This window comes from Aphis gossypii, chromosome 2 (assembly GCF_020184175.1).
Source record: "Aphis gossypii isolate Hap1 chromosome 2, ASM2018417v2, whole genome shotgun sequence".
NCBI lineage: Eukaryota > Metazoa > Arthropoda > Insecta > Hemiptera > Aphididae > Aphis > Aphis gossypii.
In genome coordinates, this window is record NC_065531.1 from 23,350,674 (window position 1) to 23,364,833 (window position 14,160).

At 27.4% G+C, this 14,160-nt stretch overlaps 2 protein-coding genes, 1 long non-coding RNA gene and 1 pseudogene across 5 annotated transcripts; 2 read left to right on the forward strand and 2 right to left on the reverse strand.

The window, feature by feature from the left end:
• Positions 1-3,839: 3,839 nt before the first annotated feature.
• Positions 3,840-6,126, reverse strand: LOC126550054 (uncharacterized). Its single transcript, XR_007604076.1, has 2 exons — positions 5,984-6,126; positions 3,840-4,051 (listed from the first exon to the last, which is right to left on the reverse strand). It is a non-coding gene; the product is annotated as an uncharacterized LOC126550054 (long non-coding RNA).
• On the forward strand, positions 4,062-5,110 carry LOC126550053 (uncharacterized; annotated as a pseudogene).
• Positions 6,127-6,315: 189 nt separating the features above from the next.
• On the forward strand, positions 6,316-9,610 carry LOC114130701 (uncharacterized). 2 transcript variants are annotated; one of them, XM_027995730.2, is made up of 5 exons: positions 6,316-6,754; positions 7,645-8,188; positions 8,528-8,630; positions 8,794-8,954; positions 9,026-9,610. In XM_027995730.2, exons 1-5 carry the CDS (start codon positions 6,553-6,555, stop codon positions 9,153-9,155), a joined length of 1,140 nt encoding a protein of 379 aa, XP_027851531.1. In that variant the 5' UTR covers positions 6,316-6,552; the 3' UTR covers positions 9,156-9,610. The 2 variants fall into 2 exon arrangements, with proteins under 2 accessions (XP_027851531.1, XP_027851532.1); XM_027995731.2 differs by having other exon boundaries at positions 6,318-6,754; positions 7,645-8,179.
• Positions 9,611-11,189: 1,579 nt separating this feature from the next.
• On the reverse strand, positions 11,190-12,355 carry LOC114130687 (programmed cell death protein 5). 2 transcript variants are annotated; one of them, XM_027995715.2, is made up of 5 exons: positions 12,213-12,355; positions 11,932-12,114; positions 11,721-11,835; positions 11,489-11,661; positions 11,190-11,397 (listed from the first exon to the last, which is right to left on the reverse strand). In XM_027995715.2, exons 2-5 carry the CDS (start codon positions 11,998-12,000, stop codon positions 11,350-11,352), a joined length of 405 nt encoding a protein of 134 aa, XP_027851516.1. In that variant the 5' UTR covers positions 12,001-12,114; positions 12,213-12,355; the 3' UTR covers positions 11,190-11,349. The 2 variants fall into 2 exon arrangements, with proteins under 2 accessions (XP_027851516.1, XP_027851515.1); XM_027995714.2 differs by having other exon boundaries at positions 11,932-12,276.
• Positions 12,356-14,160: the final 1,805 nt, after the last annotated feature.

A 14,160-nucleotide genomic window follows, 5' to 3' on the forward strand; every position in this document is an offset into this window, starting at 1 on the left:
TCAAAAATGTATTGGTTACCAAAATGTTAATAATTTAAAGTACGTAATTCATGATTTGTACATTTTACATCGTTACAAAAAATTAAATAAAAAAAAAAAAACAGACGATATTTTACTTAATTGCGTCATTATAAAATGTATGTATATTATAAAAATTAAAAATTCAATTAAAAAATTAAAAATAAACAGACAATATTATACTAAAGTGTGTCATTATAAAACTTATGTATATTATAAAAATTTAAAATTCAATTAAAAAATTAAAAATAAACAGACAATATTATACTAAAGTGTGTCATTATAAAATTTATGTATATTATAAAAATTCAAAATTCAATTAAAAAATTAAAAAAACAGACAATATTTTACTAAAGTGTGTCATTATAAAATGTATGTAGGTATAAAAATTAATAATAATAAAAATAATAAAAAATAATAAAAATATTATATTACTAGACTATTTTTCGGGGTCTATACTTATTGGCCATTATTTTTATGTATTGAAACCTTGAACTTACACCAGTATCATATTTACTAAATTCATTTTCTAAAAATTTTATTTTCTCTCTAATTTCTTTCCTGTGTGGTTTTGTTGTATTTGAACTTCTTATAATAATTCTTGTATCAGATTGAATACTTAATAATATATTTAGGAAGTTGAATATATTTGGATGTGGAGAATAAAATTGTGAATTAAATTTAGAATGAAACGATTCGCAAGAGTTAGTTGTTCGGTGAATACTATTGCTTTTTTCTGCCCAAATTTCTGGTGGAAATGTTGAATCATTCGCAATATAATTTTCTACTAAATAGTCATTGAATTTTGTAAGTTTTTCATTCATAGGTAGTATTTCAGCTAATTCATCAGAAAAGCAATCCCCAACTGACTGTGGATCTAGGAATGGAAATCCAAATATATACGTTAAATATTGTCCTATTTCTGTATTTTGTACGTATTCCGATGAAAGACCAAACTTTTGAATTGCTCTGTACCAAGATTGTCCCAGATGAAATCGACAACCACGAACTTTAGTCAATGGCCAAACATCATTTATTGCATTATGTATAGCTATTTCAAAATCAACATAAATGCTTTCTAAATTAAACACATTATTGTAAGTTAAACAATAATTATCAATAATTCGAAAAAATATCGACATATGATTCTTGTTTTTTGTCTTTCAGTAAAGTGAAAACTAAAGGTACATAATGATTGTTTTTTAATACATGAATTGTGAAAAATTGGTAAAAAAATTGTGCACAGTAAGAAAATGTTCCATCAACGTAAAATGTAGTTGATTGACTTAGAAATTTTAAATTTTCATCCGTACTAAATAATAAAATCCCTTTTTCCGCATTATTAACTTATAAAAATGTATTACCTTCATACGTTTTTACGTCCATGTCTTTCAAAATATCATGCACCTCTTGACTACTACGAGGCAAATTTGGTCGTAAAGATGCTCGAGCTTGAAATATATTGTGTTTTATATATGTCACATCTTTAGTTGTAATTGCGTTCGTATTATTCTCCCTTAAATATGAATGTAATAATTTCGAAGGGCGTTCACACATATTTTCAGTGGCCTTACGTTTCAAGTTATTGCTTATTATTTGACGTTCAATTTTATTTTCTTCGTCCGCATTGTGGTTATGTTCTAAATTGCATGATGTCCACACGATATCGTGATTTTCCAATACTTTTAAATTGGCAGTACATCCTCTTTTAGTACATTTATACCGATGTTGGCCATTTTGGAGGAGTTTATGAAAACTAAACTTGAATTTATTAACTATAAAAATTAATTTTCCTTTTTCACTTAACATTTTCTCAGCAGAATTCATTTTTACACACTCGCGTGAACACAGCGTATCTACTATTAAAGTTTAATATATTGCTGTCGTGGTCATCAAATATTAACGATAAAATAAAAGTAGTCAATGATAATCGATTATTATAGTAGATTACGACGATGAGACGATAAGATTAAATTCAATAAACTTGTAGTATAAATAGTATAGGTATATCCAGCGGTAGATTTTATTATTTGAGTGCAAACTAACAGGCTATATTAGGTTGACGTCGTAAAAGTAAACGCCTATAATATGAGAACCCCTGGTTAAAAAATAATATTTAACAATTTAAGGAGCCAATTCAAATATACATTTTTCAGGAGCCAATTCAAGGATCGAATTTATGTTTACCCAAATTTGGGAGCCAATTCAATGGTAGCCATGCAGTCATTCGGTACAAATGTTGTTTATTTAATGGTTTAAATTAGGTAGGGTTAAACTCAACCTCAACATGTACCTACGACCTACCTTTGATATTGTTTTTTTTGTTTGTTTACACATATCGTTACTATAGGCGAGCCATTACAGAAATTCCATCGGCTTTGTTCAAAATGCAAAATCGGCTAATAAATACGTATTTATAAAACTCATAATTCCTAAAATGTATATGTACCTATTGGCTATTAATAGTTAACACTATGTCACTATAGCATAATATGCAGTATACGTAATGATATAAATATTATTGTTGATACAAGAGTTACGGTGCGGAAAAGCAATTGTTTATGACCAGTGACCGCAATTTACATACCAATTAGTTGTAATGACCGACTGGTGTTAAACATTATATTGGTACCTAAACCTAGGGAGTAGTAGGTATAAAATAATATAATAAATATTGATTAAATATCTTTTTGTAGACAATTATTTATCATAAACTCAAACCTCATATTGACAATGTTGTACCTACTTAGATACCTACTTTGGTATAAATTCAGTCTAGTTCCCACGCGATTTTTTTCGATTTTATTTTCACTAAAATGTGTATTTTTAAACACTGAATACATAATTCTAATTCCAAAATTCCCGAAAATCTTTATTTTAGAATTTATATCTTACCAAAGTTTATAAAGTTAATACCTATTAAAAAAATAATATAATATAGTGTCGCACATATTAATATAAATATACAAATTTATATGTAGGACGAAAACAGTAAAAAATAGTGCACTAACCAGTACTCCGAACTTAAGGGTCCCAGGGCATCAATGCAGCTACTAAAGAAGGTACCTTTATTGGTACTTGGCCTAGGTCCTGAGACCTGGGCCCCGGAAAGATAAAAGCCGCTACTCGCTTGACAGCTGCCTAGTTTGCCTAGACGGATGTTCGGCACTAGTAATAGCTAGTGTTTGACTAAAATGGGTAGTGAATTATTATGCTGGATTAAAAGTAAACTAATGCAATAATAAATTATAAAAATAAGTAATAACTCGTATTTTAGTGCTTAAGTTTGATTATCATTTGTATTTCATTAAATTATTAGAATGCCTGTTTATATGTACAAGCCTTTGCCCTGCAATATTATGTTTTGAAAAAGCAATTAGCAACCAAACGCCTATTATTAGAAGCCTGATCGTTGTTAACAATAATGACGATTGACGATACGAATTATTTTCAATCATATACATAATTAGCAGTAACTCGCCTATAGACTACGGCATCAACCATAATATTTCCAAATTCTTAATAAATCGATATTCAGATATTCAATAATTCATTATTATATTTATTTTATAATAAAGTAGGTATGGCATTTTCAATAAGTGTATTCTGTAATATGCTGTCATATACGTACGAGATTAATACATTATTAAACTTATTGGTAATTTATAATTAATGACTTTCAAAAGGTACCACAGAACTGATAATGTTTTATTTTCGTATTAAATATTAGGTACTATTTGAGGATTACTATGTTAGTGCCTACATAGTACATGCGTACTCCAGATCACTATAGTTTTTGTTATAGTTACGACAACATATCATTTTAAAATGTTATTAGTTAATTTTATTGAGTTATATATGATATTTTGGAACATAAAACCAATGACCCCCGTATCAATAATTGTAGTAAAAAAATTGCAATCGTGGAATTTGTTGGTCCGTTACGGTGTATTAAAATGTAAAAATGGTCATTATTTAAAATTATACACTGATGCGCGTTCTTTAGACAGGTTTGGTTGGAGATGTAGGGCACCTATAAAAAAACAAAAAACAAATGCGACTATTATCAATCGATTCGCTTAAATACATTTTTTCATAAATCACATTTATCATATCAAATAGTATCGTTTGCAATATTAGTGGTTAGAAAATGTGTCATTTATTGTAAAACAAATTAAAATTGCTCAACATACTGTTATAGCCTATAGACTGGTCATAATTTTATAGAGAAGTCGTCAAGGCTATGATTACGAACCATAATAATATAAGTAAGTTTAAAATTACCAATCTTAGGATTTTTTTAACTTTATTAAATTAATTAATTCATATCACAGGTAGAGTCGGTCAAGTTGTCGAAATTTACGAGTCCAAATTTGGTCGAAGAAAACATAACCGCGGTCCGCGGGTATTGTGTAGATGGGCAATGGATTTTTGGTAGAGTTCAGCGAGAAACTGGAGCTTGTTTTTTTAAAACCCGTAGACAAGCGAGATAAAGATTTAAACTACCATTTAACAGCAATCAATGATTGGATCTTGTCAGAGACTACAATTATCAGCGATTGTTGGAAGGTAGAGTTAAATACCTTAATACATTTAGTTATTACCCTGTGACCTACTTGCGGTAGTTTTGCATACCAAGTCGAGGGATATTTTCGATTTGTGCAAAGCGGAGCGACGAGTGCCGCCGACACACGCGCAATCACTACCTAGGGATATTGACATATTGTGGTATCGAGTTATAATATTGTGTTAATTTGTTTATTAGAGTTATCGATGTTTGGAAGATGAAGGATTTGTTCACTTAACGGTGAATCATTATATTCAACTCAAAAATCCGGAAACAGGAGCACACACAAATAATTTTGATAGAATGTCACGCCAAGGTTTCGCTTTCCCAATATTGTCGCAAAAAACAGTTTTATAGTGGATATTCTGAAAAGGTGTCGTATACTAAATATTGAACTTTTGACGGAATTTTTTAAACTTGCTGGTGAGCTGTAGATATGACCCAAAATCAATACAAGAAAACAATTTATTGTTAAGTGATGATGAAGTGTTTTCTGAAACGGATGGAAATGACGAAGATTTATAATATAATATTCACAAAAAAAAAAAAAATTGATTTTAATTTTTTAATCAATTTTTGTGATTTTTAAACAGCAAGTGTGATAATTAAAATCTTTATGCATATTTTCATCCATCATAAAAAACATACAATTAAAAAAAAAACAAAAGGTAGTTTTTTGATGATTTTATTGTAGATATCACGTATGTTTGAAAAAAAATACTGTTTTACAATTTTTTTTTTTTGGTATAACTTCAAAAATAATGATTTGCGAACATTTTGGAATTCGACTTTTGCATTTAGTGCTTTAAAACACAGTGGGAACATTGAGAACTCTTAACTGCATTTGTTTCCCTACTTTAATTGTGTTTGTAGGTATGTGTTTTTTTTTTAATACTAATAATACGTCTTATACTGCTATACTGGTGCATAACTCGTTATGAATGACATGACGTCATGATGGACAGTATGAGTGCAAGACAAATAAAACAGGTATTTACTACAGGAAATGAGGAAAGGGTGCAAAAATTAAATCATACAGTGTCGCGTTTTTTTTAAAAATACCTACCTTCAGACTTCAGTGTTGTACCTACATTGTAGTCTGCACTCTGCAGTGAATTATTATTAGGAGCTGTAACCAGCATGTAGATACTTATAATAAAATATTATATTTTATAACATAATTCGAAAAATGTATTTTATATGGTTTTTAGTTTCTATATATTACGTAATATAAGTATGTAAAACATTATCTATCGAAACAACGATTGATAGGTAGGTACCAAACGCAAACAAATAGAATTCAATTCTACTGATTTAATTTATTTAATAAATACATAAATTATATGTAGATCGGTAAAAACTGAAAACTTAAATATCATTCATAGAAGTAATACCTACTTTATGTCTTCACATAAGTACCTGCCAATATTCATTTTGGTTTTATTTACGTTATGTTTTAATACTTTTTACTTCTTAATATACAATTACGAGTTACGCAATACGCATAAATAAACATAATATTCAATAAATTATTTCAATCGTTTTCCACAGATATACCTATATATTATGTCATTTTTCTACTTCCGGCTAATCACGAGTGAAAAATAAGAGTTTAATATTGTGTAGTGGGAAACACTGGATCCATTATCACTATAACCCCTACTCTTCAATTTTGTTTTGTCAGATGTGTCGCTATTACATTTACATTTTGCAAATAATTTTGAAAAAATATATAAATTGATTAAACATTAAACTATTAAAGAACTAAAAATTTACCTCTTGTTATAGTTTGTAAAGTATTTCAACATCTTTTCTTATGAATAAAATTTTTATTGAAAAATTTTCGTAGCATTCGCATCAACAGTTAGGTAGTGCCATGTGGAGACAACTGATCATTTCTTGATTCACAAAATAATCGAGCTTATACATATAAACATATTCATATATATGTATGATATTTTTACAAAATGTCCGAAGAAGAAGACAAGAGTATATTAAATAATGTCGACAATGCTGTGGCTAATCCACCCAGTAATGAAGGTGATAGTGGCAGTCAATCAGATAGTTTATTAGTAAACGGTAATGAGAACATTCCTCCATGTCAATTAGACATCGGTCTAGGTACTCATACGGATAGCAGACGTCATGACAATACTTTGAATGTAAATGGTGAGTATCCATATTTGTATATTATATATGTACCTCTCATAATATGTTAAATTAGTAACTTGTATGTTAAATTTAAATCGTATTCAAATTAAAATTGTCATAAAAAATGTATTTTATGAAGTTATTAAATTTACTAGCTAAGAATTTATATATCTTATATCATAGATACTTTAAGTTAATTCACTTGTTATTTAAAAATATTTTTATAGGTAGTTAAGTGGAATAGTGGCTTATCAATAAATTGTTATTTCATTTTTTATACATACCTTTTATACTTATCATGATACATAACGTGTTAAATCTTGGGTAGGACCTACTTTGAATATAATGTATAATTGAAAATGCACAGTTATTGGAATGTTGCATTGTGATACTGCATTCTTTGGTCCTTTCACCTTTCACTTAATTTAACTCTAAGTTGACACAATTTTTTCTTATAAATCTTTTATCGTTAATTTATTATCAATAGCCCTCAATGCAAGGTAGTTTAAAAATGATTAATTTTATTTTTATTAATTGCATATTAAAATTTATATACATTTAGTATACATTAAAACATTAACTTAATCCATCATTTAAAATTTGAAAATTGTTGAATTCTTAAAAAATATTTGTATTGACTTACTTTATTTTAACTAAAAAATAGAACTATTTTTTCTTTAGTGAAAATTAATATATTTTTTGTACTTAATATTAGGTAATCATAAACAATTGAAAAGACTTGTGTTTTGTGTAATCATTGACTATTATTAGTTTTTTAGTTGTATACATTTATAAATAATATATTGTGAAACAGGTTATCAGTTTTTCTTTTTAAAGTTGCTTTGTCTCTGTTAAAAATGTAACTATTTATGACAATGCTAATATTAAAAAAAATTATTTTTCAATAGACTCTGGAGAAGCTACTGCTTGCAGTATCAAGCGTGAAGATAATCTTTTATCATTTAGACATTTTTTATGCAACAATGGACACAATCAAACATCAAAACCTAAAGTTGAAGTAGTGCCTAGTGTGTCACAACCAGTGAGGCCAGTAACAGAGACATCTACCTTACCAGATTTTGTTCAGGATCATATGAATACTGATCAACCTTATGACAGTGGTGATTTAGATTCACGGTCAAATAGTATTGATTTGACACGTGGCATAAATCGACCATCTATGTTTGGCAACCGAAGTAACCGTACACCTCAGCAATGTGTGGTTATGCCATTAGATCTTCCATTCTCCAATACAACAACACAGCCTCGTGCTACCACACCAACAACAACCAATAGTTTGCCAGATTTTTTATCCGATGGCCCGATTGGCGTTCCGGTTGTTCATCCAGTCACCAGGAATGAACAGCCAACTGATCGAAACCGTATAAGCATTACTATAAACCCACAACGTGGTGCTACACCAATAAACCAGAATTATACCAGGTTTCAAAGGTTTTTTTTATTTTGGTATTCATTACCTTCTTTATCTCATTTTATCTGCGATTAATTGTATTCATTTAACTTGACTGTTATAATTAATTAGGGTTGCACATTTATTTTGATTTTCTTGGAACATTTGCTTATTATTTTGAGTAATGATCCTGGTCAGTTACTAAAAAAATACCATTTTCTAAGCTTTCATATCATTTATTATTTGTTAATTGTATAGTTTTTATTAAAATTATACGTTTTTTAGATTTATATAATATCAAGTTTATTTAACTCTACTAATCTCAGATAAAATGATCTTAAATTTAAAACAACACTTTGTAACTAAATATTATGTTTTAGACACAATGAAGTTGTTGATGCTAGGGTGGCTAGGCTAGAAGCAACAGAACAAGACTTAAGAACAACTATATTGAATTTAAATAACATGTTACAGCAAACACTGGTAAGTTACTGTTTTTATTTAAATGATAAATTGAATATTAATAAAAAAAAATTTTTTAATCCAAATGTACAACTAACAAAATTCTAAGTTTAAAATTAAATATTCACACTTGACACAAATAAAAAATATTTATTGTAAAATCATGCATTATTTTTGTTTATAGATTAGGGCTCAAAGAGCTGAAGATCAAGTGAGATCATTGAGAACCTTGTTAAGGGCTAGAGAACAAGGCCTTAATCCTGGTAATTTATCAACAATTCCATCGACTATATCAGTTGCTGAACAAATACGTCATGGTACACGGAATGCCGAGATAATGCTTAAGTGAGTTTTAGTATATAAATGTTTTTATTAATTGTTGGATAAGATTTATAATTTATTCAATTTTCATACAGCTTGTTGAGGGATAACTATCAAGACTTGAACAATGTGGCAGCACGTCTCGAGCAACAGGATACCATTCAAACTTCCAATACCCAATTATCAGTTGACCCAAGTGATACAACTGATAACAATGTTACATAACATTCCTGTTATACAATTATATTAGTTGTACATACATAATAATAGAAATTATTTCTTCATTATGTCTTATAAGTACTTGTTTACATTTTGTGCAGATTTGTTGCCAAGACTGGACCTCAATTGTTTTGTTTTCTATATAATTATTATTATTAGTATTATATGTATTGCCATTCAATGCTTTAAGTTGTTTTCCCATTTTTTATTTAGAACGCAAATATAAAGCAATAGTAACCTTTTTTTTCTACAAATACTTCTACAGACTGTACGTTTCTATGAAACTAAAAATTAAGGGACACAAGTATATTCATTCAAAAACAAAATGTGGGATACATTTTTCATGATTGTTAACCAAATACATTGATTTTTAACTAAATAGAACTTAATATCATGTTATCAGTGACATTTTAGTTGTAGATATGATTAACAAAATAAAATATATTTTATTGATAAAAATAGTTTTGTTGTATTAACCTGTGTTAAATTTTAAAATTGTTATAATTAATTAAAAAATAGTAGTATGATTTCTACTATAAACTATGATCTTATTTAAATTATATTTATTTTTTAATTAATTAGATAGTAAATACAAACAATCAATATTATTTCATTATATTTTGAATATTAGCCAATAGAATACAAAAAAAAAAAGAGAAATTTTTGGTTAATATTATAATTATGCAATTATGCCTGTTTAAGAATATAAATAAATATTTACACATTAGGTTCAATTAATTTAACAAAATATTAATTGCATATATTGATTTTTTTTTTAGAATATAGTTTATATACTGTTTTTAGTTTGTATAATATGCATTACTTCATAAGTATTGACTTTAAAAGCCAAATTTAAAATAATTACACATTATACAAATACTTTCACATGGATTATTTAATACCTACAACACTAAATACTGATTTAGATAATTACTTAATAATAGTACGACTAAATTATTAGTTTAGTTTTTTTGGATCTGAGATGTAATTTGTATGAAATTGGTCTCTTGCTCTCTTACTTACATGGTTGGTGAACTTTATATTAAAATGAATATTTTTCTATTATTCAGAAATAATTGGTTATCACTTTATCAGTCTGTCATATATGTATAAGTATATTATATGTATAGTAAATCTTTAAAAATGACTAATGATTAATTACATCATCCACGAATGGAAATGTGACAAGCATTTATTAAATGGTTTTAATCAAATATAATACATCTGAAATACTAAAAATGCTTACCTTACAAACATTAAGACGACCGGTGCCAATGCGATTTTGTACACAAAAATACACTGCACGGAAATAGAGATTCTGTTCTGTAGAATCAACCAAATTTGATATTTTTTTTTAACTAATTGAGGGTAATATTTTACAGTCTGTATCGATCTCCGTTTTTCAATATTTTAATCTCAAACTTTATTATCTGTTTTCAAAAATAATACAATTTTTAGCGAATTTTGTATAAACTATATTTTACTATTATTTTGAATAAAATAAAAATCGGAGTTCGATGCAGCCTGTAGAAAGTCTTCTTCTTTCAAATAAAAATATAGTTACTAAAATCCGACAACTCTACAAAGCCTGAGAATTATTTCCGTGAAGTCATTTTTTTCGATATAATACACTCTATCAACCCCCTTTAAATAGGTATCGGGTAGTAAATTAGTGTAAAAGTATTATAAATAAGGTGGTAACTAAAATACAAAATTTAATAAATTTGAAAATCTGACACTGGGCCCCATAATAAAATATATTAATGGTTTATACTTAAAAATATTAAAATATCAGACTGTAATATTTGTAACACTTTAATTATAACATTTTATACACATATTTTTAACATATAACCAATATAAAAATATTTTTCATAAATCATCATATTTAATTGATACTTTAGTTTTAACCTAACATCCAGAAAAGATAATTATTAAATAAACACAAGCAAATTGCAGATACAATTAAATTTAAACTTTATATCCTTTGTGACTTTGATAGTGTAAATTATGTAGTAGGATATAATAATTTAGGTTAGATAGGTCAAGAATATAATTTTATTATTTTTTATTTTTTTTTTTTTATTAGGACAAAATATAATGTATGTTAAAATCTCATTAAATTCATAATAGATACTTATGCGTTAGTACAAAATTATATAAATATATAGTAATGCTTTCAAGTTAAAATATTTTAATATTAGTAATCAGAATCAGAATCATCAAGAGCAGCTCTCCTTCGATCAAACTGAAAAATACAAATAATAAGCATAATTATGTTAATTATGTATTACTAAAATAAGCAATTATAAGAATATTTATGAATCTAGTTAATTTACTTTGACAGTAGTTTTGCGTTCTTGTGACTGCATTTGACTGTTGACTTGTTCTAACAAACCGATCAGTTCATCTTCTCCCAATTTATTTACAATCTGTCCAGACTGTGCCATTCTGAGTAACATGTTTTCTACCATACGGCCTTTTTCCGGTTTACCAATCATCAATGTGTTCACTGTATTAACAAAACTCACATTAATATAAATATTTTAATTTAAAATACTAAAATCCTACATCTTGCTCGAGCAGCTTGGTTTAATACTTGTGTAAGTATTGAGTGTTTCATATCTTCAACCGCCTGACGTTGTTGTTCTGCTTGCTTTTGCTTCTCGGCATTATCACCTTGCGACTAAACAAAATCAAAACATTTCCATAAATAAATGTTTAATAATAATAAAAATGAGTTATATTTAATAATTTATCATAGCTCTAGTGATTCACTTACTCCACCGAGTTCTGATTGTATTTGGGCCATTCTTTTTGACCGCAGGCTTTCCAGTTCTGAATCTTCCATCTTAGCTGTTGTGTGTCTTGTAACAGATGAACGTCCAAACAGCAACAATTGTGTTCAATTGAGCACTTTTATGCAAGACTTCAAATTTTACCTTTTCGAGGTCAGTTGATTAGACTGAAAATAAAAAAATATGTCTAACATGTGAATAAGCATTTGCACGTTAGTTGAGTTGTGTAAAATGCTTTAATGACTTAATGTAACGAAAATCGTACGTCTGAATTATGAATGGATACGGGTCGAATTTCGAGGTTTGAAAGACGTCGGAATTAAAATGTAAACACGAGGAACGATAACGGTTATCGTACCAAACGCACAGCGTTGCCAATGTAATATTACTCGTAAAATCACAAAATATTAAAATCGTATTATATTATAATTTATAATATTTATAGACATGACACATGAAATATGGTATCAAGAAGTTTTATAATTTTATTTTTATTGATACCTGCGTTGATAATGTTAGACAAGGATAATAACTAATAAGTGCTATAATGGTAGTACTTTACCCGGTGATCCGTGACTGGTAGTGTCAATGAGCTTTTCGTATAGGTACCTATAAAAAATAATTAGAGACATTTCTGCTTACGGCTGTAAAGAAAAATGTATCAGATAGTATTGAATTAATGATGATGAAGATATTATTGATATTTTTGGAAATAAAAGTGATTTATTTATACATTTAGACAAAAAACTATGTAGGTATAAATAGGTAAAGGTACTTTCTTTTAAATATATTTTATCAATTTTTTTTTTAAATAAAAAATATGAGTAATTACTGATTTCTGAGCAACACATTCTGTAAAACTTCAAAATAAACATGTTATTTCTACCCTCCCCCCCCCCCCAAAAAAAAAAAATTATTGAAGAACTGATCAAAAAGTTCTCTCAGACCCCAAGCAGGGTTTTTTTTGTAGCCCTCCACTTAGCTACTATATATATTACATCTTTAGTTATAACTATATCTCACCAAAACATACATGTAAAATGATAGCCAAGTTCAATACTATAATATATGCCCTGGTTGTTGACTTCAACGACAAAAGAAGTGAGATCTAAATGGATGCCAAGTTCAATGTTCAGTCCAGAAATTTATTTATAACAACATAACTTATGTTGTTATAAATAAATTTCTGGACTGAACATTGAACTTGGCATCCATTTAGATCTCACTTCTTTTGTCGTTGAAGTCAACAACCAGGGCATATATTATAGTATTGAACTTGGCTATCATTTTACATGTATGTTTTGGTGAGATATCATTACTTTTTGTTTGTAAATTATTAATTGCTACTTATTCACGATAACATTTTTTGTTAAATTATTGTATTTTCCTACGTTTACGGGTTATAATTGTCTTTTTTGTATTATTATTTATATTTTCTTGTACTTGAATTGAATCAATATTTATTGAATCAATCATTTCTTGATTCATTATTTTGACCGATGATGAGAATATTATCTATGTTTTGGAATATAAATAATATTTATATATATTATTATATGATTATCTAACAATTTTATTTGGTTTTTTTCTTTTTGTTTATTCTTAGTACTGATAATTTTTCCCCCGAAACGACTTCGTTTCGATCGTCGATAAAAATATTTTACCATGACGTATTCTATAAATACAGTTTATTACTATATACTATAATTCAGTTACTAACATTAATAATAGGTATTTATTATAAAATATTTTCTGTTTTATACAGAGTATCCTATAAAATACAATTTTTGCTATACATATACTATAATTCAGTTACTAACATTAATAATAGGTATTTATTATAAAATATTTTCTGTTGTATACAGAGTATAATACTATAATATATGTAAAGTTAATATAAAATTATTTTATCTTCTTTTGAGTATATTATTTTTAATTATCATAATTTTATTTACTATAATTTCTACTGATGGGTGGATAATTCATAATTGTAAGATTAATTATTTAATTATGGCGCGCGGGTCGCTAATTACTTATTATATATTTACTAATTTTACTTTAGAGTAAATTTAATTTCATTATTCATACTAAATAGTTAATGCCGCATAGGTGGACATCAGGAAGGGACTTAGCTCCCCCAAATATTTTAATTGACACCCAAAATCGAAACTTAATTCCAAATGTTATTATTATTTATTACTATTATTTGTTTT

Excerpts from the sequence above, each read along its gene's own strand:
- LOC114130701 (XM_027995730.2), top strand. The coding sequence starts at position 6,553 with ATGTCCGAAGAAGAAGACAAGAGTATATTAAATAATGTCGACAATGCT. Across the intron at positions 6,755-7,644 it reads CAATACTTTGAATGTAAATG|ACTCTGGAGAAGCTACTGCT; the intron begins GTGAGTATCCAT and ends ATTTTTCAATAG. Across the intron at positions 8,955-9,025 it reads AATGCCGAGATAATGCTTAA|CTTGTTGAGGGATAACTATC; the intron begins GTGAGTTTTAGT and ends ATTTTCATACAG.
- LOC114130687 (XM_027995715.2), bottom strand. The coding sequence starts at position 12,000 with ATGGAAGATTCAGAACTGGAAAGCCTGCGGTCAAAAAGAATGGCCCAA. Across the intron at positions 11,662-11,720 it reads CCAAGCTGCTCGAGCAAGAT|TGAACACATTGATGATTGGT; the intron begins GTAGGATTTTAG and ends TTGTTAATACAG. Across the intron at positions 11,398-11,488 it reads AACGCAAAACTACTGTCAAA|TTTGATCGAAGGAGAGCTGC; the intron begins GTAAATTAACTA and ends TGTATTTTTCAG.